Here is a 27,086-nt window from a genome sequence, read left to right on the forward strand (position 1 = left end):
CAAAGTCACTGTACAAATTTACAGTCCAACCAGCGGTGTCTGAGCATTCCTAATGCTCCTTACCTTGCCAGCACATGGTACTGCCATCTTTTTAATTTTAATCATTCTGTGGATATGTGGTGGTAAGTTGTGATTTGAACTGCATTTCCTCGATTACTAATGGGGTTAAGGTACTTTTACATAAGTTTTTTTGGTATTTGTGTATCCTCTTTTGTGAAATGCCTGGTCATGTCTCTTGCACATTTTCCAACTGGGCTGTCTTTTTTATTGTTAATTTGTAAGAATTCTTTGTATACTGTGGCAAAAAAAACCTCTTCATCAGTTTATATATTCCCTCTCTACAGTTTGCCTTTGTACTCTTAATGCATAGAAGTCCTTAAATTTTAAAAAATTTTACTGTAGTCCAATTTATCAATCTTTTCTTTTATGATGAGTGCTTTATGTGCCCTGTTTAAGAAACCTTTACCAGCCCCAGTCAAGAAGTTTTCTCCTATAATACATTCTAGATTTGTGTAGATGGTGTGAAGCAGGGGTCATTTTTTCCCAGCACCATTTACTAAAAAGACCTTCTCTTCCTTAATATCCTGTAGCATCAAGAGGATTGAATTGAATCAATACAGATCAACTTGGAGAAGAAACTCATCTTTATGACATTTAGTATTCCAATTCATGAACACGGTCTGTTGTTTCCATTTATTTAGGTCTTCTTTCTTTCTTTCAATAATGTTCCATAAGTTTTATGAGGAGGTCTTACACATCTTTTACTAGATGTATTCCTAAAAGTTTTATGGTTTTTTGTTCATTGTAAAAGGTATCTGCTTCATTTTCAAATTTTTGTTATTGGTGTACAGAAACTGAATTTGTATGCTGACCTTGTATCTAGCAACACTGCAAAAGTCATACGTGTAACTGATTCACTTTGCTGTACAGCGGAAATTAACACAACATTGTAAATCAACCATATCCCAATAAAAATTAATTTTAAAAAGGCATACGTGAAATCTATAGTTTATAGATTACTTTGTTTTTTCCACATATATAATCATGTCACCCATAAATTAAACACAATTTTATTTCTTCCTTTCCAAACATTATATCTTCTATTTCTTCTTTTCTTTCCTTACTGTACTGCCTATGATTCCCAGTACAATGTTGATTAGAAGTGGTGATGCAGGCATGCTTATCTAATCCCTGATACCAGAAAGCTTTAAACATACCATCAAGTATGATATTTGCTGTGTATATATATAATAAATGAATGTTAAATTTTATCAAATTTCTTTTCTGCATCTATTGAGATGACCATAAAATTGTTCTCCTATTAACATGATTACATACATTGATTTTTAAGAGTTAAACCAACTTTGTATTCCTAGAATCCAGCTTATTTATAATGTACTATTCTTATATATTTCTAAATACAGTTTGCTAATACTTATTTCAGCTAGCTAACACTTATTTTTACAAATATGCTAATGAGTGGCACTAGCCTATAATTTTCCTTCCTTTAATATCCATTTCAAGTTTTTGATATCAAGGTTATAAATTAACTGGGAAGTATCCTTCTTTTTCTATTCTCTGAAAGAGTATTATTTCTTCCTTAAAGGACTAAAGGTTTTTAAATTTTTTGCTTTGTGAGTGGGGAGATTTTCAATTATGAATTTAATAGACATTTATATCCACTAGTTTTAAGATCTTAATAGATACAAGAGTATTCAGATTTTCTATTTCTTCTTCTGTCAGTTTTGGTAAGTTGTGTTGTTCCAGGAATATGCCAATGTCATTTAAATGTTCAAGTTTGCTCACAGTATCTTTTTATTATGTTTTAAATGTCTCTAGGATCTGTAGTAATATCTCCTTGCCCATTACTGATAACTGAATTGTTTTATAAACTTTTTTCTTGAAGAGCTGAATTAATATACTTTACCCATTTTTAAATTGTGATATATGTCTTATTATTGTTTACATATTCTAGATACATGTCCCTTATTACATACATGATTTGCAAATATTTTCTCCCATTCTGTGGGTTGTCTTTTCACTTTCTTGATAGTGACCTTTGAAGAACAAAAGTTTTTCATTTAGATGAAGTTCAATTTATCTTTTCTTTTGTTGTGTTTAACAACACACTGCCAAATTCAAAGTCACAAAGTTTTACTCCTGTGTTTTCTTCTAGAAGTTTTATAGTTTTACCTCTTATAATTAGGTCTTTGATCCAGTTTGAGTTAATTTTTGTGTATGATTTGAAGTAAGGGTCCAACTTCATTCTTTTGCACGTGGATATCCAGTTATCCCAGCACCATTTGTTGAAAAGACTATTCTTCCCTTGTTGAATGGTCTTGGCGCACTTGTCAAAAATCAATTGACCGTAAATGTAAGATTTTACTTCTGGATTCTCAATTCTATCCACTGATCTACATGTTTATCTTTATGCCAGTCCCGCATTGTCTTGATAACTAAAGCTGTGTAGTGAATTTTGAAATCAGGAAGTGTGAGTCCTATAACTTCGTTCTTTTTCAAGACTGCTTTGGCTACTTCAGGTCCCTCGGATTTCCATGTGAATTTTAGGACAGAATGTCAATTTCTGCAAAAAAGCCAGCTAGGGTTTTTATAGGGATTGCATTAAATCTGTATTTTTTCATGGATTCTTTAGAATTTTCTATACACAGAGCATTTTACCCGCTGATTCTAGATAATGTGGCTTTATATATTTTGAGACTACGTTATTATGTACATACTTCTTAGTACTGGTATATTTTCCTGATGACTTAAACATGCTATATTTCTAGTAAGTTTTCTTGACATAACACTACTTTGGCTGTAGCTCCTTTTGTTAGTATGTTCACTGAATATCTTTTTCTGTCCTTCTAAGTTTTTTTTTTGAATATCCTTTTATGTAAGGGGTATCTCTTATAAATAGCATTTTAAAGTTGATCTTTAAAAATCCAGTATTGATGTTCTTTGTCTTGTAATTCAAGTATTACTCATGCATATTTAATGTTTACTTATTGATTTATAAATACATATTTTTTGTAAAGTTTAATCTACCTACTTCCTTTCTATTTGTCTTGCCTTTTATACATTACTATGGTGATTCCAATTCCATATTCCACCCCTCCCCCTTAGCTATTAGTTTTACATTCTTTTATTATTTGTTTATTGTTTGCCCCTGATATTATAACACATACCACTGACTTAATAATTTACTACTTTTATCATTTCTTAGACAAAGCAAGGATGACAGAACACATTAATTCCATTTCCTTCTCTAAACTATGTGCAATTGTTGTAATGTATTTTAATTACATATAACACAAATATTGTTAGCTCCACAAGACATTAGTTTACAGTCCCACAAGACACTAGACTACAATTATTTAGATTTACCTATGTACTAACCTTTTCCATTGCTCTTCATTTCTTCCAGCTTCTACAACCTTCTGTATGAGACAATATTCCTTCTACTCAAACAATAATCTTTAGTAAACCCTTTATTGTATCTGCTGCTAACAAATTCACTCTCTTTTTCTGAGAGTATCTTTATTTCAAAGGAAATTTTTGCTGTGTATAGAAATCTAGCCTGACATTTTCTTTCTGCACTATGAAGATATTGTTTGTCTCTGGCCTCAGTTGTTTCTGTTGAAAAGTTAATTTTTAGTTTTATTGCTATCTCATCGAAGGTAATATGTATTATTTCCCTGGCTGCTTTGAACATTGTTCTTTGTCTTTCGTTTTCAGCAATTATGCTATGATGTGCCTACTATGTTTTTTACACATTTATTTTTTATTTTTTTATTTTTTAACATCTTTATTGGGGTATAATTGCTTTACAATGGTGTGTTAGTTTCTGCTTTATAACAAAGTGAATCAGTTATACATATACATATGTTCCCATATCTCTTCCCTCTTGCGTCTCCCTCCCTCCCACCCTCCCTATCCCACCCCTCCAGGTGGTCACAAAGCACTGAGCTGATCTCCCTGTGCTATGCAGCTGCTTCCCACTAGCTATCTACCTTACATTTGTTAGTGTATATATGTCCATGCCTCTCTCTCGCTTTGTCACAGCTCACCCTTCCCCCTCCCCATATCCTCAAGTCTGTTCTCCAGTAGGTCTGTGTCTTTATTCCTGTCTTAGCCCTAGGTTCTTCATGACATTTTTTTTCTTAAATTCCATATATATGTGTTAGCATACGGTATTTGTCTTTCTCTTTCTGACTTACTTCACTCTGTATGACAGACTCTAGGTCTATCCACCTCATTACAAATAGCTCAATTTCGTTTCTTTTTATGGCTGAGTAATATTCCATTGTATATATGTGCCACATCTTCTTTATCCATTCATCCGATGATGGGCACTTGTTTCCATTTCCGGGCTATTGTAAACAGAGCTGCAATGAACATTTTGGTACATGACTCTTTTTGAATTTTGGTTTTCTCAAGGTATATGCCCAGTAGTGGGATTGCTGGGTCATATGGTAGTTCTATTTGTAGTTTTTTAAGGAACCTCCATACTGTTCTCCATAGTGGCTGAACCAATTCACATTCCCACCAGCAGTGCAAGAGTGTTCCCTTTTCTCCACACCCTCTCCAGCATTTATTGTTTGTAGATTTTTTGATGATGGCCATTCTGACTGGTGTGAGATGATATCTCATTGTAGTTTTGATTTGCATTTCTCTAATGATTAATGATGTTGAGCATTCTTTCATGTGTTTGTTGGCAGTCTGTATATCTTCTTTGGAGAAATGTCTATTTAGGTCTTCTGCCCATTTTTGGATTGGGTTGTTTGTTTTTTTGTTATTGAGCTGCATGAGCTGCTTGTAAATTTTGGAAATTAATCCTTTGTCAGTTGCTTCATTTGCAAATATTTTCTCCCATTCTGAGGGTTGTCTTTTGGTCTTGTTTATGGTTTCCTTTGCTGTGCAAAAGCTTTTAAGTTTCATTAGGTCCCATTTGTTTATTTTTGTTTTTATTTCCATCTCTCTAGGAGGTGGGTCAAAAAGGATCTTGCTGTGATTTATACACATTTATTTTTATTGGAGTTCATAGCACTTCTTGAATCTGTGACTTTAATCAATTTTTAAAAACTCCCAGTCCCAATTTCACATATTGTTTTTTCCCAGTTCCTTTTCTCCTCTCTTTCTGGGTTCCCAATCACAACATACCTGACATCACTGGATCACTGAATCTCATGTGTATTTTATGGTCTCTTCCATATTAGTCATCCTTTTGTCTCCTGATGCTTCAGTCTGGATAGTTTCTTCTGACTGATCAGTTCACTTGTTCCTTCTTTTAGTTTTAACCTACTGTTAAATCTGTTTATTTCTTAATTTCACATATTGTATTTTTCAATTCTAGAATTTTCTTCTGAGTTTTTTAAAAATTATAGTTTCCAGTTCTCTGCTGAAATTCTGCAGTTTGTCATTTAGTCTCTTCAGCATATTAACCATAGTTAAAGTCCACATCTGATACCTCCAGTACCTGGCCCTTTTGTGGGTTTACTTCTATTGCAGTATTTTTCTCTTTATTTCACTCACATCTTTCTTCTATTTTGTCTGATTTTTCTTTTTCTTGAGTGCCAGACACAGAATTTGAAAAAAATTAGGAGATAATATGAGATCCAGGATGATGTTACTTTCTTCCAGAGAGAATTTACTTTTGCCTCTGGCAATCCCAGATCACCTTAATCCAACTGGGAATTGAGATGACTGGAATTTGGGCTTCAATTCATCAGAGGACTGATCACTACCCAGGGTATACTTCTGTGCTCCAATGAAATCCTGGGTATTTACCAGTCTACCTCTCCATGTCAAGCCCTGGATTCTACTTATCTTTTCGCTCACCCTGTGAATCTGTCAAAAGATTCGTTTAGTTTTTCAGCTTCACTGAACCTATAATGAAATTTTATCTTTTGTCACAGCATGATCCAGTGGAAAAAATCTTTAAAAATAAGAAGCCTAAGGACTTAGCATCTGGTCCTAGATATTATCTTTGTCCCTTAAGAACTCCTGTGATTGTGTTCTTATTTATTAGAAGATGACAATTTCTACCAGTTACTTTAATTATTGTTTGAAACTCAAATTATGCAGTAAATGTCAAGCAATATACCAAAGTGCCAATATATTCATTAATTTAAACTGCAGTTGTTTAACCAATATTAAGTAACAAGAACAGCCTGATATAATACAGATTAGTGGGGATTTTAGGAGTATAGTTCATATATAGAGTTTTATATTACGAGAGATTACAAATTCAAATATTTTTAACATTTCTAAATCTTACAGAACATTACCACCAAACAAATAAATATTTGTACATACTTTTACATCCCATTTTTGTGAAAAGGTTCTTCAGGTCAGGATCTTTAGCTTGTGATTGTACTCCACATACAAATATTTTTGAGGCATTATTATTTGTTAAGACTGACATATGGGCAACTGTGTACCACGAACCTGTATTGACCATTAAGATATCATCATCCATATTTAATAAAGCCTTCACAGAATGGACAGCGAGACTTCGAGATTTGTCCTACAAGATAATGGTACAATTAGAATTTCGAAGGGTTTGACCAGAAGCATGTACTGACTTCTTTTTGCCTCAGGTAAAACAAAGTATTGGCAGAAATTCTGAAGAGATACCTAACGCATTCGAGTTTAAAACATCTTAACATATGTTAAAATATAAACTTAACAAAGATAACTGATATAAACTGATTTAAAACAATACCCTAACTTTGTTTAGCCTAAATTATGACTGTGATCATTTAACTTTTATACAGTGATAAGGCAATGCCAAAATCCCCAAAATGTGATTAATAGACTACTGATGTCCTGCCTTAGCTCCCATTCTTAAGCCTTCATGAAAATGCACCCATTTGCTACTGCCATTCTTTCTTCCCCATTACACTGTCATCTAAATGGCTGCTAGCTCACAGAGATTAAAAGTAAGATGGTTGACAAGCTTATAAAAGGGGGCTGGACAGATGAGTTTCTGCAACTGATCTCAGTGCTCAACAAGGTGTCACAACAAAATAAGGCCAAGAGACTCTGCCCAAGAATGCAGGTACTATGAAGGGATAAACCTTACAAAACTAAGGTGAATCTGAGGCAAGAATTGAAATCTAAGCACATAAAAATTAATTTAACCTGATTTCTTTTAATTTCTCATTCTATTGAAACCACATTATACCTCACATTCTCTTCCTGCATTGATAGCCGTTTATATATACACATCTTACAAATCAAAGCTGTAGGAATATAGTAAAGAGATAATGGGAAAGTATTACACATTGCGTTTTCAAATGCAGGATGGCACTAGCATCTTCCCCAGAAATGGAAAGAAGAAAAGGAATCATTGTGCCTTCTCTTGAATCCTCCCTTGGGAGAGAAAAATATAGCCTTTAGCTGTAGGCAATAAGAGTTCCCCCAACTATGGTGTGTAGGAAGAATATGTTCTTTACAATATGCCCACTTCACATGGGGCAAAGATGTCAAAGTATAAAATGAAAACTGGCTGTAGGGGAATTAATTTTATTCAAGGTGAAAATTAGGCCTTATAAACTTCCTTGATAACCTATACAAAATATAACCAATTTGTTAGGTTTTATTTTTAAGTGGAGGAATTCTCTGGGTGAACAGGATTACTGAGAATCACAATGAAAGTAAGTGTTAGTTTACCTGAAATACAAGTTTATAATCTTTGAAAAGATCTATATTTAGAAGATCATTTTTAAGATGAGATGGAAAAATTAAGACATCATAGCAATGTTGATCCACAGCAAAGACTTTATTATGAACATGCAACACAGATTTGACTTTATTATAGCCTTTTTTCTTCAAACTATGATAAACTTCTTCAGGGCTGTAAATATATAACATTAGGTTTTAATTACAAATATAACACATCAAAAGTGTATTTAACACTAGAATCTTTTTCCTACAATAAATAAAAATATCACTGCAAATATTGCATCTAATGGAACTTATAATTTTAGCCAACAATAAGTTGAAAAACAGAGACAAAAAAGTTAACACATTTATGTAATTACTTTTGGTAATCTGGTGATAAAATCCTGAACTAAACTATGATTCCCCAATCACTCCCCCAGATGAGCCCCCCATCCATTAAAAAGGTAATACTTCTTATCACATTATTTTGAAAGGCAAGTGACTTAAATAAAGAATTTGATTAGAAATCTTACCTGATTTTACACGTATTTATCCAAGCATAGAGTGGCAAAGTTGAGGCCCTTAGTTCCTGGTTCCTAACTCTTTCTGGAAGAATGTGGTAAATTGAAAGGGCATCATGTTTGATTCGACATCTTGCCAATGCCGCAGCCAATTTTGTCTTAAAACTAGGAACAGAAAATCCATTCTTGGTAAGTACTGCATTGAAGACAAGACTATCAATTTTCCACTAGAAACATTAACAATTAGAATTTTAACAAATACTTCTATAATTCTATTTCAAATTTTTGAAGTCTAAAATTAAAATTTGCCATATTTAAAAATGGAAATCCAATAATCCTTCTTTTCTTCAGTTTTTGATGTCTCTGTATAGCTGTGTATCTCCTCAAATATTTTCTTTTTAAAAATTTATTTATTTATGGCTGCACTGGGTCTTCGTTGCTGCACGCGGGCTGTCTTTAGTTGTGGTGAGCGGGGGCTACTCTTCATTGTGGTGTGTGGGCTTCTCATTGTCATGGCTTCTCTTGTTGTGGAGCACGGGCTCTAGGCACGCGGGCTTCAGTAGTTGTGGCACACGGGCTCAGTAGTTGTAGCTCGTGGGCTCTAGAGCACAGGCTCAGTAGTCGTGGCACACGGGCTTAGTTGCTCCGCGGCATGTGGAATCTTCCCAGATCAGGGCTCGAACCCGTGTCCCCTGCATTGGCAGGCAGATTCTTAACCACTGCGCCACCAGGGAAGTCCTCCTCAAATATTTAAAACAATTGCTGGCTGAGAGACAAATTTTATGTAGTGAAAAAGGTGTAGGATTTAGAGTCAGACAAACGAAGTTCAATTCAGGCTCTGGGGCTTCCCTGGTGGCGCAGTGGTTGAGAGTCCGCCTGCCGATGCAGGGGACACGGGTTCGTGCCCCGGTCTGGGAAGATCCCACATGCCGCGGAGCAGCTGGGCCCGTGAGCCATGGCCGCTGAGCCTGCGCGTCCGGAGCCTGTGCTCCGCAACGGGAGAGGCCACAACAGTGAGAGGCCCGCGTACTGTAAAAAAAAAAAAAAAAAATTCAGGCTTTGTCACTTACTAGCTGTGTGACCTCAGGTGTGATACTGAATCTCTCATCAGCCTCAGTTTTCTCATCTGTAAAATGTGATCAGCTCACCTTGCAATTAATGTGGTGATTAATGTCATGTGTGTAAAATACTTAGCACAGTGCCTAGCACGTGGCAGGCCCTCATTATAGGTCAGTTATTATTATCAGAGATGGCAACAGTGTACTCTTGATAAGATTAAGGAACTTTCATGAATATGTATCAAGTCCTTCCCAGTTCTGACTATCCCATACCTCAAAATTCCAAATAACAGAAAAGAAAAACAAGAACTGTTTAGCATAGCCATGAAGACCCAATGGTTTTTTTTTAATGTCATAGCCCAAATTTTTAATAAATGAGAATACAGGACTTACTCTTGACCTATATTCATAGCATTTTCACAATAGGAATCTAATTGAATAATAAACCTCAAGGATAACCTTGAATGAGAAATGAGGAAGGGATGCCACAAAAAGTCAAGTTCCTTGAGAATGGTGTATGTGGCTGCAGAAAGCTTAATAAGATAGAGACAGAGAGCGAGAGCGGGGGGGGGGGGAGGGAGAGAGGGAGGGAGGGAGGATGAGAACACAGGGGCACTTTGGGTGGGGGTAGAGGGGAGGGTTATCAAACATTAAGCCTTCTGGGACTATCATAGAATTAGATTTGTGGGAACTTCCCTGGTGGCACAGTGGATAAGACTCCGTGCTGCCCATGCAGGGGGCCCAGGTTCGATGTCTGGTCAGGGAACTAGATCCTACACGCATGCCACAACTAAGAGTTCGCATGCCACAACTAAGGAGTCTGTGTGCTGCAACTAAGACCCAGTGCAACCAAATAAATGAATTAAATTAAATTTTAAAAAAGGATTAGATTTGTGTAGTGCTATGTCCTAATGTCATAGAACTACAGCAAGGGACATTAAAAATAATTATATATTAATGCACATCAAAGAATAAATTAATATAAAGGGGATGAGTTACTGTTCTATATTATACACTGAGATGTTTCTGAGAACAGACTATTTTTGACTAAACAGTCCTTCCAAATACCTACATAGTTCGAATTTACCGTAATAAATGCTACTGACAATTATTCAATCATTAAATATAAAGATCAGAGATGTGAAGCCTAGAAAAATATATGTGTTGTGTATATACAGGGAGTATAGGGAGAAAAGATTTTCCAAAACCCAGATAGCAAACATTTTGGACTGTGAATTTTAATATAATTTAATCATAGAAAAAGTAACTTGAAGTATATGTACAGTTATAAAGATTCTTATATAAACATACAGTATCAGATTGAGGACAAAGACCAAATCCAAATGCTATTAGGATAACCAGATATATCACTTCCATAAATAAAATATCCTGTGATTGCTAAAAATACTTCCATAGCTTTAAGGTAGACTGCAGTGATGAAAACGGAAGCAAAAACAGCCTTTCCCAACATTCTTGATCCAGAACTCCATCTCCTGCTACAATTTGTGTTATGGCAGAGAGTTGCTTAATTATCTTTTTATCAGCATCCCTGTTATACATGTAGCCAGAGCTTTGTTTCTGTATGTTAAATTGTAGTTATATAATTCCTAAGCTTAAATCTTAAATGAACCCATTAGCTACAGGCCAGAATCCAAACTCTTTATCATGACACACAAGGATATTAATTTAACCTGAATCAACTCTTCCTTTCTCAATTCTCACCACTCACATCCATAAATCTACCTCTAGTCACACACTGAGCTATTTACCACTCTTGCTTACATGCCACATCCATTCCCCTCTTTCTCTACTTTGCTGTTCCTCTGTCTCTCCAGCCAGTATGGTTTGGACTCTGCAATCAGATTACCTGGGTTCAGATTCTGGTTCCACTAATTACTAGCTATGTGACTTTAGACAAGTTACTTAGCTTCTCTAAGCTCTAGGAATTAAGAAGTAGTATCTAACTTATAGAATGGTTGCAAAGATAATTTTGAATGTATTTAAAGTTAAGTTATTCAAGAAATGATAATGATTAATATGCTTATTCTTTTTTTTTTTTTTTTGGCTGTGTCATGTCTTAGTTGAGGCACACGGGATCTGCATTAAGGTATGCGGGATCTTTCGTTGAGGCACGGCTTCTCTCTAGTTGTGGCGTGCGGGTTTTCTTTTCTCTAGTTGTGGCGTGTGAGCTCCAGAGCGTGTGCACTCTTTAGTTGTGGCACGCGGGCTTAGTTGCCCCGCGGCATGTGGGATCTTAGTTCCCCAACCAGGGATTGAACCCGTGTCCCCTGCAGTGGAAGGCGGATTCTTTACCACTGGACCACCAGGAAAGTCCAATATGCTCATTCTTTTATTACTAGTATTAATCAAGTACTGTTATCAGACCTGAGCTATAAAGATTAAAAGATAGTTTCTACCCTTAAGTAATTTACAATTAGGTGGTAAAACAGACATATAAACAAATAATTATAGCTCAACATGGTTAATGTTATAAGATACATAGATAAAGAAGAGAGTAAATGTATTGGAAGAAGAACAAAATCAGCCTAAAGGGACTTCCAAGAGGAGAAACCTGAACTATTAAAGGAGGAGCAAGAATTTTCCAGACCACAAGAAGAGAAAAGACATACAGACAGAGGGCAGAGTACCGTAAAAAATGGAGATGTTAAACAGCAAAGCATATTTACAGAGCAATGTTTCCATTTAGAGCAGAAACCTACAGGTTTCTATTCTAAGCACCACTTCCCTTCTGGGAATAGAAACTTCCCCTCTTACGAAAAATGTTCCTCTCCTCCCTCCGTTCATATAATTTTCTTGGGAGGTGTTCCTAACTGACTCTGTCTCCTTGACCACAGTTGATTGGGAGAGGGTGAGCACTTGACCCAAACCAGAGTCAAGTGAATTTTTGTGTGTAGCAACCGAGAGTCAAGCCAGTCTTTCTAGTTTTCGTGCTGTGTACGATGTAAAGCTCCTAAGTAGTCAGCAGCCAAGTTTCCCATTCTATGAACAGAAGAAAAGATCCAAGAATGAAGGTAAAGCACACAAAGAGGCAGAGACTAGAGTCGAAGAGAGCCCTGATGATACTTGAGCCACAGGATTTAGTTAGTAGAAGCGTAGCCACATCAATGTCTTTCCTGCAAGTCTCATTGTTCAATTCTTCCATGTGATACCTTATAGTAAAATTTCTCTTTTGTCTAATCTAGTTGGAGTTGGAGTCCTGTGTGTTGTCAAAAAAGAATCCTACCTAATACAAAAAAGGTTTTACTCCGTTTTGGCTTCAAATTTTCAGAAATTTTATCTAACAATGAACAAAATATTTCAAGTTTTTTTTGTTGTTGTTAGTTTGTTTTGCTTTTTGTTTTTGTTTTGTTTTGGCCATACCACATGGCTTGTGGAATCTTAGTTCCCTGACCAGGGACTAAACCCAGGCCCTCCGCAGTGAAAGTGCCAAGTCCTAACCACTGGACTGCCAAGGAATTCCCAAAATATCTCAAGTTTTGGAGTGCCATTAGTAATGCCTAACACAAAAGAAATATGGTTCTCTTTAAATATAAATTGAATATTTTCTTAATGCCAAAGGATAATCTTCAGTGAACTGTTTGAATTTCCCATACAAATATAAAATCAGACATCATACTGACAACTGTTTCAGAATATTCACTAAGTAAGTGAAATGGGCTAAGAGTTTCCAAAGAAGGGGTGGAGAGAATATGAGAGACAAAAACCCATGAACAAGTGTTTAGGAAGCATTTCAGCAAATGAGAAACCCTGGAGCATTATGTGAATGAGAAAACTGAGGAATAGAAGAAAAGGGATATATCCAAGCAAAAGTGATTTATCCCAAAAATCCATGGATGGTTTTAACATTCATAAATCATTCAATGTGAATTACCTTACCACATTAATAGAATAAAGGAGAAAAAGGGCTTCCCTGGTGGCGCAGTGGTTTAGAGTCCACCTGCCGATGCAGGGGACGTGGGTTCGTGCCCCAGTACAGGAGGATCCCGCGTGCCACGGAGCAGCTGGGCCCATGGGCCATGGCCGCTGGGCCTGCGCGTCCAGAGCCTGTGCTCCGCAACAGGAGAGGCCACAGCGGTGAGAGGCCCGCATACCACCCCCCCAAAGAAAAGGAGAAAAAAATGATCATTTCAGATGCTCATCCTAAAACTCTGATCTCTGTTTTCTTACTTTAGTAAGACTACAGTTTTCCTCTTGAGATCCTCCTTCCTGCACTGCAGTTGGAAAGTACCTATAGGTATATAGCCAGGACTATTCTTAGGCTCACCTCATTTGTCTTCATTCTCTCAAGGATCAAAATTCTGTGCTGCTTTTTGTCTAATGTCCAAAATATTTGCCTCATATATTTTGTCCATCTAGTTGTTTACAGGAGGAATACAGCTTGATCCTAGATACTCTGTCATGACTATATAATCACTTTTTTAAAATATCACTTTACCTGCCATGTGGAACAGATTGTGAAAAAGTAAGAGTTACAGGCAGGGAAGGAGGACTACTATTGCAGTAGTCCAAGTGACCCATTATAGTGGCTTGGATTTGAACAGCAGGAGTGGAAATGGAAACAAGTAGACACATTCAGCATGTTTTCCAATTGGAGTTACAGAACTTGATGTATTAGGTGTGGTATGGGCACCGGGGAGGGGAGGAAAGAGGAATCAAGGATGATATCTAAGAAGCTGGTGGTGCCTTAATTGTAATGGGGAAGGTTTCAGGACAGTTTTGGGTGGTTTGAGAGGATGGACCACTAAGTCTTTCTTCTCCTGCCTCTCTACTCTTTCACTGCCCATTCCCCAATTCTGCCTCACCAAAGCCCAACAAATTATTTGGCAGAATCAGATTCTTGGGCTAGTGTAAGGCGGGGGGGGAGTAAGAAAGGAAGAAGCTGTGGTCTCCTTTTATTTAACCCAGTCACATAGTATTTAAAATATAGTTGCATTTTGTACAAGGAATGAGTTCTTAAAGAACTTGCATATGTCAAAAATGATAATAGGTGTCATCTTGGATTATATCTCTAAGGCTATGAACAAATGAAGAAAAAGATACAAGTTGGACTAATAAGAACCTACTGTATAAAAAAATAAATAAAAGAAAAATTTTAAAAAAAGATACAAGTTGGTAGAGTGATAAAACACAAGGATCTCTGGAAGAGACAATAACAACAAAGATCAAACAATTTTCATAAGGAGGAAATAATTCTCATTCAATTTCTTGCTAAATAATTACTTCTATCACCTCTTAAAATTAGTCTTAATCTTCTTGGTAGAAGCATAACTAAAGTATACTTCAAGCTTACAATGATTCTATTTCCCTGGGGACAACAGTGCCCAGCCCCAAGCCACAGATGATCTACAGATGTTGGCCGCTACCATTCTGTCTCAGTTCAGAATTCTGCTCCATTGGCTATGGGGGATTGGCCCAGGGGAATGCACCTGACCTACATGGAGCCAATCAAATTCCCAGGGGAGGGATTATAATTTAGAATTGGGGTTAGAGACAATAAGTTAGTCTAAGTGAAGAAACTAACATACAACTGTAACAAGTAAGCTCAAGACGTGGAGTGCAATAGTAGGGTTTTCTCCATGTAGACTAGAGAAGCAGAGAAGGCAGATCTGCAGAGGAAAAGAATGAAGCAGATATTGAGAGAAGCAGAGTTAAAAAGATAAAGAGACAAAGCAGCAGAGATAAAGGTCCTAACATCTTTCCAGCTCCTGCTTTCATCCTCTTCCTGATTCTCTGAGTTGCATGAGACATTCCAATACCTTTATAAGAACATTTTCCATTTTGCTCAGCCTAACTGAAGATGGCTTCTATTACTTGAAAGCTGAGACTCTTGATTAAAACCCTTTAGTGTTATCTTTATACATGTATTTTCTCAGCATGATTTTTATCATTATACATGGATTTTTTTCAGTGTTATCTTTATATAAGTATACTGCACTACTGTTCTCTGCAATTCAATCACTAAATACACGCATTTCTCCTATAGCATATTATGAATTGAGTATAGCATGAATTGGGTATGAAATAACTTATTAATGTGGGAATAAGATCTGCATTATATGAAGCTCTATTGGTTTGGGTAGGGGGAAAAACTGCACTGACAGCTTCTCGCCCTGACAAGAATGCAACCAGATGTGTGTCAAGGCAGGAGGTAGCATGGTATGCATTATGGGGAAAGAGAAAACTCTGGAGAATCAGGAACCTAAGACAGTAATATCTTCTGGTTCCTCTGGCCTCCTGAGCCATGACCTTTGCTTGTCCTATTTCCTGCCTGGCTTGCTAACATTCTCAGCTAAAAATCTGCTGCTCATGAAACCACAGTCTGGTCTTTCTTACTTGGTTGGAGCCCTGTGGCTTTCCTAACCTCAGCTCTCATTATGCTCACTGAGACTAAGTTGAGACTTCCATGAACATCTCCTGAGTCCTGACCAACTCAAACAGAAACTGACAGCACCTCAGGAAAGCTGAAACTCAGAGCCTGTCCCAGAGCATACTGCCCCACCAACTTTTCTCTGATGTATCTGCGCCCATCGTGGGTGCCCATCCTCAGAGGCAGGTTGCCTGGTACTGGTATGGGTGAAGTAGTTGTCCAGAAACCTGTGCAGTAATCAGGGGCAAGATCCTTACTTACCTAACACAGAGGGTACATACATCTGATTGCTTTTGCTTTTCTCCATCTCCAAATTTCTCATGGCTACAAATGACATGAGATATGACTATGTCATATCTTTCATCTTCTAGAGTACTTTAGCCACCACTCACTATCTTAAGTGGAAGGAGTAGTAGCATATAAATGCTTAAATCCTGGGCTCTAGAGTCAGCATTCCTGAATGTGTATTCTGGCTACTCCCCTTTCTAGCTCTATGGCATTAGGCAGGGTCCTTTAACATGTCTGTGCCTCAGTTTTCCCATGTGTAAAAATACAGGTTGGTAACAATATCTACCTCAAAGAGTTGTTATGTAAAGAGCTTCTTATAACAATGATTTATACATATTAAGTGTTCAATAAAGGTAAGTTATTACTATAACTCCATTATGTGAGTCCTCTGGTCTCAACCTTCAATACTGTAAGTGAAACTGCTTGAGTTTCCCATAATAATATAACATGACATATGACAACTGTTGCAGATTATTCACCTGGTAAAAATCTTCCTACAAGATTGCTGTTGTTGCTATATTGTGCTTTCTATTAAGGTTCAACAATGTAATAACAAAAGCCCTAACAACAGTAGCATTTAACACTGATTGACTATCTACTAAGTGCCTGACTCTAAGCTCAGCATTTTATATAGTTTATTTACTTCTTCCAACCACCTTTTTAGGTAGATGCTATTATTATCCCCATACTAGGTTTCTGTTGATATTTAGGATAAAAGGAAAACAAATTTAAAACATGTTAGTTTTGTTCTTAACTACTAACATGAAGTTGTAGATTTTTTTTTTCAACTTGGAAGAGTGATAGGTTCTTATCTACTGTTGGAATTTTCTTGTTTGATACATGTTAGATTTTTTTTAAAGAGCTATAAACAAAGCCAGGTAAACAAATAATAGCAGTTTCAAATGAAGTGTAACTTAAGTACGTGCTAAAAATTGTCAGGAATTTTTCATCATTTTCCAAATACAAGTTGGATCTTACAATTCAAGCTTTGAAAAACAACTTGAATTTAAGCAGAATATTTACCCTGTTCAAGATTTGTTTGTAAAGGAACTCAAGAAACTTATGAACTTTCATATTTTTTCTCTATAAAATTTTAACAGTTATCTACACATTATATTGTATACAATTTCACCAGTGAAAATACCAATAATGATTTCATATAAAACACTGTTTTCACCTTTACAATTACCTGTTAAGAAGGTTCTCTACTTCTAGAACTTCCGCTACAGACTCTTCATTATCAGAAATGAGACGAGCTTGAAATTTTCTATCTTGGAAATCATACAGCATCACAATGATAAGACTGTTCAAATGATCTGGCTACCAAGGGGAAACACACATACAGAAAAGCATACAAACAATATCTAATAGCAATATTTTCCATTCCATTGTTTTTCATAAGAGAGCAGTCATAAAAATATGACTATTTTTACATAGTCTGGTTGAATTGGGAGATAGAAGAGGACTGCAAAGGGACTTCCCTGGTAGCACAGTGGTTAAGAATCCACCTGCCAATGCAGGGGACACAGGTTGAACCTTGGTCTGGGAAGATCCCACATGCCGCGGAGCAACTAAGCCCGTGCACAACTACTAAAGCATGCACTCCTAGAACCCGTGCTCCACAACAAGAGAAGCCACCGCAATGAGAAGCCCACGCACCGCAACAAAGAGTAGCCCCCGCTTGCTGCAACTACAGTGCCCGTGCACAGCAACAAAGACCCAACGCAGCCAAAAATAAATAAATACATACATACATACATAAAAGAAAAAAAGAAAAGGACTGCAAACTAGAAAAAAATCCAATAAAAAATAAACCTTTCAAAAAGGACAATTTTTGGCAGATTCATCAAAATGAAAGGAGTAGGATCTATATTAGAAGCCTTAGAAGTATGAGAGTTAAGGACGTGTTCTGAAGAAGTCTCAGCATTAAACAAACTAGTTATTTAAATCTGAAGGCTTTTTAGTAGTTTCTAATTAACAACCACGAGACAAGTAATTATGTAAAAGTTATACACTTACTATTATGGTGCTTGGGAAGATATAGCTGTCTATTAACATAGTTTCCAAAATATCTTGAACTACAAGACAAGGAAAATGTCTGTTACTGAAAACTCCAAAGCTGAAAATGAAAATTTTGGAATCAAAATACACTTTGGACAATGCTATAAAATACTTTTACTTTCATATCTAAAACATACCTAATTCTTGATAAAGACTCAAATTACAATGACATGATGAAATATTTGTAATCTTTATGAATCCTGGACCCCTGTGACTCAGGCTCCACACGGAATCACAGTCAAAGGAGCGTTATCTGAATAGCTGAAGTAGTAATAAAGGAATTCCAACCTTTAATTTATATCCCTTGAAAAACATTAAAGAGGATCTAATTTATAATGTCTTATCCTCTTTATGTTGGATATTGTTGGATTCAATTTGCTAATATTTTATTATACAGGGCACATGAGTCTCCTTTTGTTATAACTACTTAACTATATATATATATATATATATATATCATATTACAAATGCTTTAATAAACATAGATTTTTGTTCTATGTTTATGTTCATGAAGGATATTTGTCTATAATTTTTTTTCATAATATCTTTGTCAATGTTGGTATCAGGATTTAAACTCTGGAAGAGTTTGTGTTAAATTGGTGTTATTTCTTACTTAAATATTTGGTAGAACTCACTAGTGACGACACTGATAAGATGACATTTAATCTAAGTCCCAAATGACAAGGAGTTAGCCATGTAAAGATCCGGAAGAAGAGAGCATTCCAGGCAGAGGGATAATTGCAGAGGTACTAAATGAAAACACATGAACACATTTTAAAACCTCCACAGGGCACACGAGTGTTCTTCTGTTATAACTACTTAAGTATATATATCATATAACAAATGCTTTAATCAGTTAACAGGGAGCTAAGACAGCTTCAATTCATTCAACATTTATGGAACATCTCCTATATACACAATACACACTGAATTTCAGTTTTTATCTGGGGGATGGGAAAACTAAAAAGAACTGACAAACTTGGGAGCACAGACTCCAGTTTTCATAGGAAATCTTTCAGGTATCATTACCCATATTTTAGCCACCAATTGTGGCTGTATTGTACAAGGCAATATCCCCATTTCACTTACAAGGAAAATGAAGTTTACAGTTTCACACCCTTAGTACTCACAAACCAATTCCTATCTACTTCACAGTTTCTCAGCATGAGTCCCAATTTTTGTCACAGAAAATATACTTGTCATAAGAATGAAGGACTTCTGGGCTTCCCTGGTGGCGCAGTGGTTGAGAGTCCACCTGCCAATGCAGGGGACACAGGTTCGTGCCCCCGTCCGGGAGGATCCCACATGCCGCAGAGCGGCTGGGCCCGTGAGCCATGGCCGCTGGGCCTGTGCGTCCGGAGCCTGTGCTCCGCAATGGGAGAGGCCACAACAGTGAGAGGCCCGCATACCGCAAAAAAAAAAAAAAAAAAAAAGAAAAAGAATGAAGGACTTCTAAGATAGCACACCTGCATAGGCTATAGAACTTTGAGCAATGGAGTTGCTGGACTCCTAAAAATAGGAGCAGTAGAATGAAGGAAAAGAAGACAGAACATGATTTTGCCAACACTGCATTTTTTTCCTAGGGCTCCTGTCAAAACTGACAATCTCTGGGCTGTCTCTAATATTGTGCAGAATGCATTGCCTTTATATATCTATAGTTTACAGAACATTCTCACATAGCAATATCAACATTAATTATGTATGCTCTAGATAGTGCTTTCTATGTGCTAGACACTGTTCTAAATGCTTTCCATATATTAATTCATTTAACCCTCACAACCCTATGAATTAGGTACCATTATTATCCCATTTTATAAAGTAGGAAATGAGGCACTGACTGGTTAAGTAATATTTTCATAGTCACACAGCAAGAGTCAGATCAGGGACTCAAACCCAGGCAGTCTGGCACCCAAGTGCACACTCCTCACCACATTATGCTGCCTATCCTCTACTCACTCTTACAACAAACCATACTGGCTAAATAAAACCTACTGCTAATGACTGATGTGGGTTATCAGGACTTATTTGAAGATAGCAAACCTCACCTATCCTAGTTCAGCACAATAGCTCCAATTATCCCTAGTGCCCCACTAATTAAAGCCTCTTCTCTTTAGTCTGCTGAAGGGAACTCTTAATCCTCATTCCTCATGTTTCCAATGCAGAAGGCCTTCCCTAGAGAAACACCCTTGGACTCTCTCCCTACCCCTTACTTATCACTCCATGTGAAAAGAAAATTGAATTTATTTAATTAGTGAATTTGGAAGAATGAACAGGGGCATATATCACTCCCTCCCCCTTCCAGTCTTTGTCTGCCAGTGTTTCTGCAGGAGGTGGGCATGCATTCCAGACTGCTCTTTGCCACACGCCTTGCATGAGTTGGGTGGAGGGATCTGCAATTCTTCAGCTGTGTCTGGATTAGACGGGAAGTTCTAATTCAGGAATAAAGTATTTGCAAGCCTGCTTGACTGAAGATCTAAAGCCATGTCCCCGGACATCTTTTTTTTTTTTCCTCTCCGTGGGTTCCAAACTCAAGTGTAAAAGGAAGAGTGCTATTTATTGGATCCCTAAAACTCACACAGTCTGTCTGATCATCCCTCCCATTCTGGAAGAAAGATGGAAGATATTTCTTCTTTTGACTCTCCCCTAGGTTCTCCTTCTCTATTTTTACTGTGTCCATAGAGTTTCCTTCAAATGATCCACTTTATATAATTCACTTCTAGAACTTTCATTTCAAGGATGCCAAGGCTGAGGGGGATCAAGAAGGTGGAGTAGGAAGATGTGGAGCTCACCTCTCCCCCAAAAGAGTTCAAAATTACTTCTACTCCCTGGGGAGTAAGCAGGTCGAACCACAATCTGGGCATCCCAGTCCTGGAGTCCAGCGTAGAGGAGACAGGCCCCCTTGTCTGCTGAGAAATCCACTGGGACAGACAGAGGGCTGGAGAAGCCTAGGCTCTACACGTGAGGAGTGACCACATGCTGGCTTGCTGAGAACCAGGGCAAAGAGAGCCTTGCACTGGCAACTGCCGCCTTGCCCCACTTCCCAATCCAAAGGGGCGAACACCCTGGCCCCATTCACTCCACACCACAGCCGGGCATGAAATCTGGGCAGAGACTCAGTGTAGCTGCATAGAGACAGACCGGGCACCTGGGCTGTGATCCGGGTGGAGCCACAGCGGCCACTGTCAGCATGCATGTGAGGTAGCACCACAGGAGCCTGCAGTGGCTAAGTGCTGAATCTTGGGCATATAGGCCCTAGGAGAGAACTCAATCTAGCTACCGCAGAGATAGCTGGGAGGTCCTGGGGCATGGTGTGGATGGAATGGTGACAACCACTGTCAGCAAGCTCAGGAGTAGCAGTGGTTAGTCTCCTAGCAAGAATACCCCAGTGTGCCCACACCACACTGCAGCTTAGCACTAGATATGGGGCAGACAGGTCCTGGGAGTCTGCCACAGAGGCAGCCCAGACCTCAGGCAGCAGCGCAGCCACCTCAATTCCTGCAGCCACAACACCCCGACCCTCAGCCCCAGCCTACTCCACACCATAGCCTTTAACTAGATCTGAGACAAAACAGAGAAAGGGACACAACCCTGGGCTGCTTCTGAGTGGAACTACGGATGCCTACACAGGCAGCACACAGGTGCTCTGTGACCATGTGGGCGTCACTTGCTTCAGAAATCACCTCCTTTGGGGCACAGCATGTACTCAAGGCCAATGGAGTCCTACTGAACCCAACCCTCAAGCCTTCCACCCCAACAGCTGGGGAGCAGACCCTGCCCCTGACAGGGCAGTGACAGCCACGGAGCAGAGAGAAAGCCCTGCCTCACATCCAGTACAGGCTCTGGACACCAGAATACCAGCCACACTCCCATCAAGGGGATAATGTCCAGCATACCCTGAGGAAAGATGCGACTGAAGTCCATACCAAAACCAGCCACTGTGCCAAAAACACTGGACACACACAATCTATGCAGGGACACTCCCACATAAAAACACCCTTCCAGACCACCGTAGATAACTGTTCCTCCTAAATTCATAGAGACAGAGAAAGTTAAGTAAAACAAAAAGGCAGAGGAACTACTCCCAATTAAAAGAACAAGAGAAATCCCCTGAAAGAACAGATAATAAAACAGAGCTCACGGGCTTCCCTGGTGGCAGTGGTTGAGAATCTGCCTGCTAATGCAGGGGACACGGGTTCGAGCCCTGGTCTGGGAGGATCCCACATGCCACGGAGCAACTAGGCCCGTGAGCCACAACTACTGAGCCTGCGCGTCTGGAGCCTGTGCTCCGCAACAAGAGAGGCCGCAATAGTGAGAGGCCTGCGCATCGCGATGAAGAGTGGACCCCGCTTGCCACAACTAGAGAAAGCCCTCGCACAGAAACGAAGACCCAACACAGCAAAAATAAATTAATTAATAAACTCCTACCCCCAACATCTTCTAAAAAAAAAAAAGAGCTCACTAGTTTACTAGACCCTGAGTTCAAAAAGGAGATAATAAAAATTCTAACTGATTTAAGAAAGAGTATCGATAGAAATGCACATCACTGTAATGAGGAACTAGAAGCTATAAAGATGAACCAATCAAAAATAGACAGTTCAATTGCTGAGATTAAAAACCAATCTAGAAGCAATGAAGAGCAGACTAAATGCCACAGAAGAATGAATAAGTGACCTGGAAGATAGCAAAATGGAAATCACTAAATCAGAAGAGCAGACAGAAAGACAATGAAAAAAAAATGATATCAACATACGAGATTTATGAGATAATACAAAACGTGCCAACGGATGCCCAATAGGTGTTCCAGAAGGGAAAGAGAAAGAGAATTGAAAGTGTAATTGAAGAAATTATGGCTGAAAACTTCCCAAACCTAAACAAGGAAACAGATCTCAGGTACAGGAAGCACAGAAGGTCCCAAAAAAGATGAACCCAAAGAGACCCACACCAAGACATATCATAATTAAAATGACAATTTTATTTTATTTTATTTTATTTTATATGGCCACACCACACCGCTTGCAGGATCTCAGTTCCCTGACCAGGGATCAAACCCGGGCCACAGCAGTGAAAGTGCCAAGTCCTAACCACTGGACCACCAGGGAATTCCCTAAAATGACATTTAAAAATAAAGAAAGGATTCTAAAGGCAGCAAGAGAAAAACAAAGAGTCAGTTACAAGGGAACCCCCATATGGCTATCAGCAGATTTCTCTGCAGAAAACTTCGCAGTCCAGAAAGGAGTGGCATTACATATTCAAAGTCCTGAAAAGGAAAACATGCAGCCTAGGATACTCTACCCAGCAAGATTATCATTTAGAACAGAAGAAGAGAAAATTTCTTAGACAAGCAAAAACTAAAAGAACTCAGCAATATTAAACCTACCCTAAAAGAAATATTGAAGGATATTCTCTAAATAGAAAAGAAGCAAGAAACTATAGGAAAGGGAAAATCACAATAGGAAAGGTAAATATATAAAAGGACAGAAGATCACTTCAGTCAGTACACAGATTAAAAAACAATCAAAAAATTGTAAAAGCAATTATAACTACAACTAACAGTAAAAAGATATGCATGAAGAAAATAGGACAGCAAAATCACAAAATGTGGGTGAGGGGAGTATAAAAATATAGATCATTTAGAATGTGTTTGAAGTTGAATGACTATCAGTTTAAAGCCAGTAGACACAGCTGTGAGTTAACATACTTGAACATACTTGAAACTACAGTATATTTTAAATTTGTGGTTACTCCATGGTAACCACAAATTTAAAATATACTGTAGTTTCACAAGAACCAAAAAGAAAGTAACTCAAGCGTACTACAAAAGAAAATTATCAAACCACAAAAGGAAAAACAAAAAGAAGAAATAAAGAACTATAAAAACAACTGAAAACAAGGGTTAAATGGCAATAAGTACATACCTATCAATAATTACCTTAAATGTCAATGGACTAAATGCTCCAATCAAAAGACACAGCGTGGCAGATTGGATGAAGAAACAAAAACAAGAACCCTTAGTGTGCTGCCTACAAGAGACTTCCTTCAGGGTGAAAGACACACAGACTGAAAGTGAGGGGATGAAAATAGATAGTTCATGCAAATGGAAACACAAAGAAAGTGGGGGTAGCAATATTCACATCAGACAAAATAGACTTTAAAACAAAGTCCATAAAGAAAGACAAGAAGGGAATTGTATAATGATAAAGAGATCAATACAAGAAGATAATATGCTCGTTAACATATAATCCTCCAATACAGCAGCACCTAAACATATAAAAGAAACAACAACAGACATAAAGGGAGAAACTGACAATACAATAGTAGCCAACCTTAACACCCCTTTGACATCAATGGACAGATCATCCAGACAAAAAATCGGTAAGGCAACAGAGGTTCTAAATGACACAATCAGTTGAACTTAATTGATATCTACAGAATACTACATCCAAAAAAACCAGAATACAGATTCTTTTCAAGGGCACATGAAATGTTCTCTAGGACAGACCACATACTAGGTCATAAAACAAGCCTCAACAAATTTAAAAGGACAGAAATTATTTGAAACATCTTATCTGACCACGACAGTATGAAACCAGAAATCAACCACAGAAAGAAAAACAGGAAAAGAATGAACACATGGAGACTAAACAACATGCTACTAAGAAACCAATGGGTCAACAATGAAATAAAAGAAGAAATGAGGAAATGCCTCAAGACAAGTGAAAATGAAAACACAACCTTACAAAATCTGTGGGATGCTGCCAAAGCAGATCTAAGATGGACATTCACAATGAATCAGGCCTTCCTCAAGATACAAGAAAAATCTCAAATAAATAACCTAACCAACCACCTAAAAGAATTAGAAAAAGAAGAACAAACAAAACCTAAAGTCATCAGAAGGAAGGAAATAATAAAGATCAGAAAAGAAATAAATACAGATCAAGAAAACAACAGAGGGGGCTTCCCTGGTGACGCAGGGAAGGTTGAGAGTCTGCCTGCCGATGCAGGGGACATGGGTTCGTGCCCCAGTCCGGGAAGATCCCACATGCCGCAGAGCGGCTAGGCCTGTGAGCCATGGCTGCTAAGCCTGCGTGTCTGGAACCTGTGCTCTGCAATGGGAGAGGCCACAACAGTGAGAGGACCGCGTACTGCAAAAGAAAATAATAATAAATTTTAAAAAAAAAGTAGAAAACAACAGAGGGACTTCCCTGGTGGCACAGTGGTTAAGAATCTGCCTGCCAGTGCAGGGGACATGGGTTTGATCCCTGGTCCAGGAAGATCCCACATGCCGCAGAGCAACTAAGCCCGTATACCACAACTACTGAAGCCTGTGTGCTCCAGAGCCTGCATGCCACAACTACTGAGCCCATACGCTGCAACTACTGAAACCCATGTGCTCTAGGGCCCACATGCCGCAAGTACTGAGCCCGCGTGTGCAACTACTGAAGCCCGTGCTCCTAGAGCCCTTGCTCTGCAACAAGAGAAGCCACTGCAATGACAAGCCCATGCACCACAACAAAGAGCAGCCCCTGCTCGCTGCAACTAGAGAAAGCCCATGTGCAACAACAAAGACCCAACACAGCCAAAAATAAATTTTAAAAAATAATAAAATAAAAAAAAAATAAAGTAAAATAGAAAACAACAGAAAAGGTCAATAAAACCAAGAGCTGTTTTTTGGAGAAAGATAAATTCAACAAACCTCTAGCCAGGTTCAACATGAAGAAAAGAGAGAAAACCCAAATAAACAAAATAAGAAATGAAAGAGGAGAAGTAACAGCTGATACAGAAATACAAAAAAATCATAATACTATGAACAGTTATATGCCAACAAATTGGACAACCTAGAAGAAATGGACAGTTTCTAAAAACATAAGATTTACAAGAACTGAGTCCAGAAGAAACAGATAATTTGAACAGAACAATCACCAGACGTGAAATAGAATCTGTAATTTTAAAAAAAACTCCCTGCAAACAAAAGTCCAGGAGCAGACGGCTTCACTGGGGAATTCTACCAAACATACAATGAAGAAATTATACTGATCCTTCTCAAAATATTCCAAAAAATTGAAGAGAACGGAACACTGTGAAATTCATTCTATGAAGCCACCATCACTCTGATACCAAAACCAGACAAAGAAACTACAAAAAAAAGGAAATTATAGGCTAATATCTTTAATGAATATAGATGTAGAAATCTTCAAAAAAATATTAGCAAATTGAATCCAACAATACATAAAAAGGATCATACATCATGACCAAGTGGGATTCATTCCAGGGTCTTAAGGATGGTTCAACATATGCAAATCAATCAGTGTGACACACCACATTAACAAAAGGAAAGACAAAACCACAGATCATCTCAAAAGACGCAGGAAAGCATCTCATAAAATTTGACATTATTCCTAATAAAAACTCTCACCAAAGTGGGTATAGAGGGAACATATCTCAACATAATAAAAGCCATTTATGACAAACCCACAGCCAATATAATACTCAACAGTGAAAAGCTGAATGCCTTCCCACTAAATTCTGGAACAAGACAAGGATGCCCACCCTCACCACTTCTACTCAACATAGTACTGGAAGTCCTAGCCCCAACAATCAGATAAGAAAAAGAAATAAAAGGTATCCAAATTGGAAGGGAAGAGGTAAAATTTACACTATTTGGAGATGACATAATACTCTATACAGAGAATCCTAAAGTCTTCACACAAAAACTATTAGAACTAATAAATGAATTCAGCAAGGTAGTAGGATACAAGATTAATATACAGAAATCTGTTGGATTTCTTTACACTAATAATGAAAGAGAAAATTTTAAAAGTTATATCGTTTGTTGCATCATAAAAAAGAAACAAAACCCTAGGAATAAACTTAACCAAGGAGGTGAAAGACCTATACACTGAAAATTATAAAACACTGATAAAGGAAATTGAAGATGATTCAAAAAAATGAAAAGGTAGTTCATGCTCTTGGATTGGAAGAATTAATATTGCTAAAGTGAAGCACTCTATAGATTTAATGCAATCACTATCAAAATACCCATGACATTTTTCAAGAACTAGAACAAATAATCCTAAAATGGATATGGAACCACAAAAGGCCCAG

At 37.8% G+C, this 27,086-nt stretch overlaps 1 protein-coding gene across 4 annotated transcripts in view; it reads right to left on the reverse strand.

Moving 5' to 3' along the window:
- Positions 1-27,086, reverse strand: part of NSUN7 (NOP2/Sun RNA methyltransferase family member 7) — a 63,308-nt gene that overhangs the window by 30,882 nt on the left and 5,340 nt on the right. The window contains exons 1-6 of one of the 4 annotated variants that reach the window (XM_049709582.1): positions 18,620-18,773; positions 17,943-18,001; positions 17,113-17,243; positions 8,202-8,354; positions 7,678-7,861; positions 6,319-6,529 (exon numbers count right to left, since the gene is read on the reverse strand). In XM_049709582.1, the coding sequence (XP_049565539.1) occupies positions 6,319-6,529; positions 7,678-7,861; positions 8,202-8,354; positions 17,113-17,243; positions 17,943-17,981 (718 nt within the window). In that variant the 5' untranslated portion in view covers positions 17,982-18,001; positions 18,620-18,773. Of the gene's footprint in view, positions 1-6,318; positions 6,530-7,677; positions 7,862-8,201; positions 8,355-17,112; positions 17,244-17,942; positions 18,002-18,597; positions 18,774-27,086 lie in introns of those variants that run through there. The other 3 variants (XM_049709583.1, XM_049709581.1, XM_049709580.1) reach the window with 3 other exon arrangements.

Source organism: Orcinus orca, chromosome 4 (assembly GCF_937001465.1).
Source record: "Orcinus orca chromosome 4, mOrcOrc1.1, whole genome shotgun sequence".
NCBI classification, from domain to species: Eukaryota; Metazoa; Chordata; class Mammalia; order Artiodactyla; family Delphinidae; genus Orcinus; species Orcinus orca.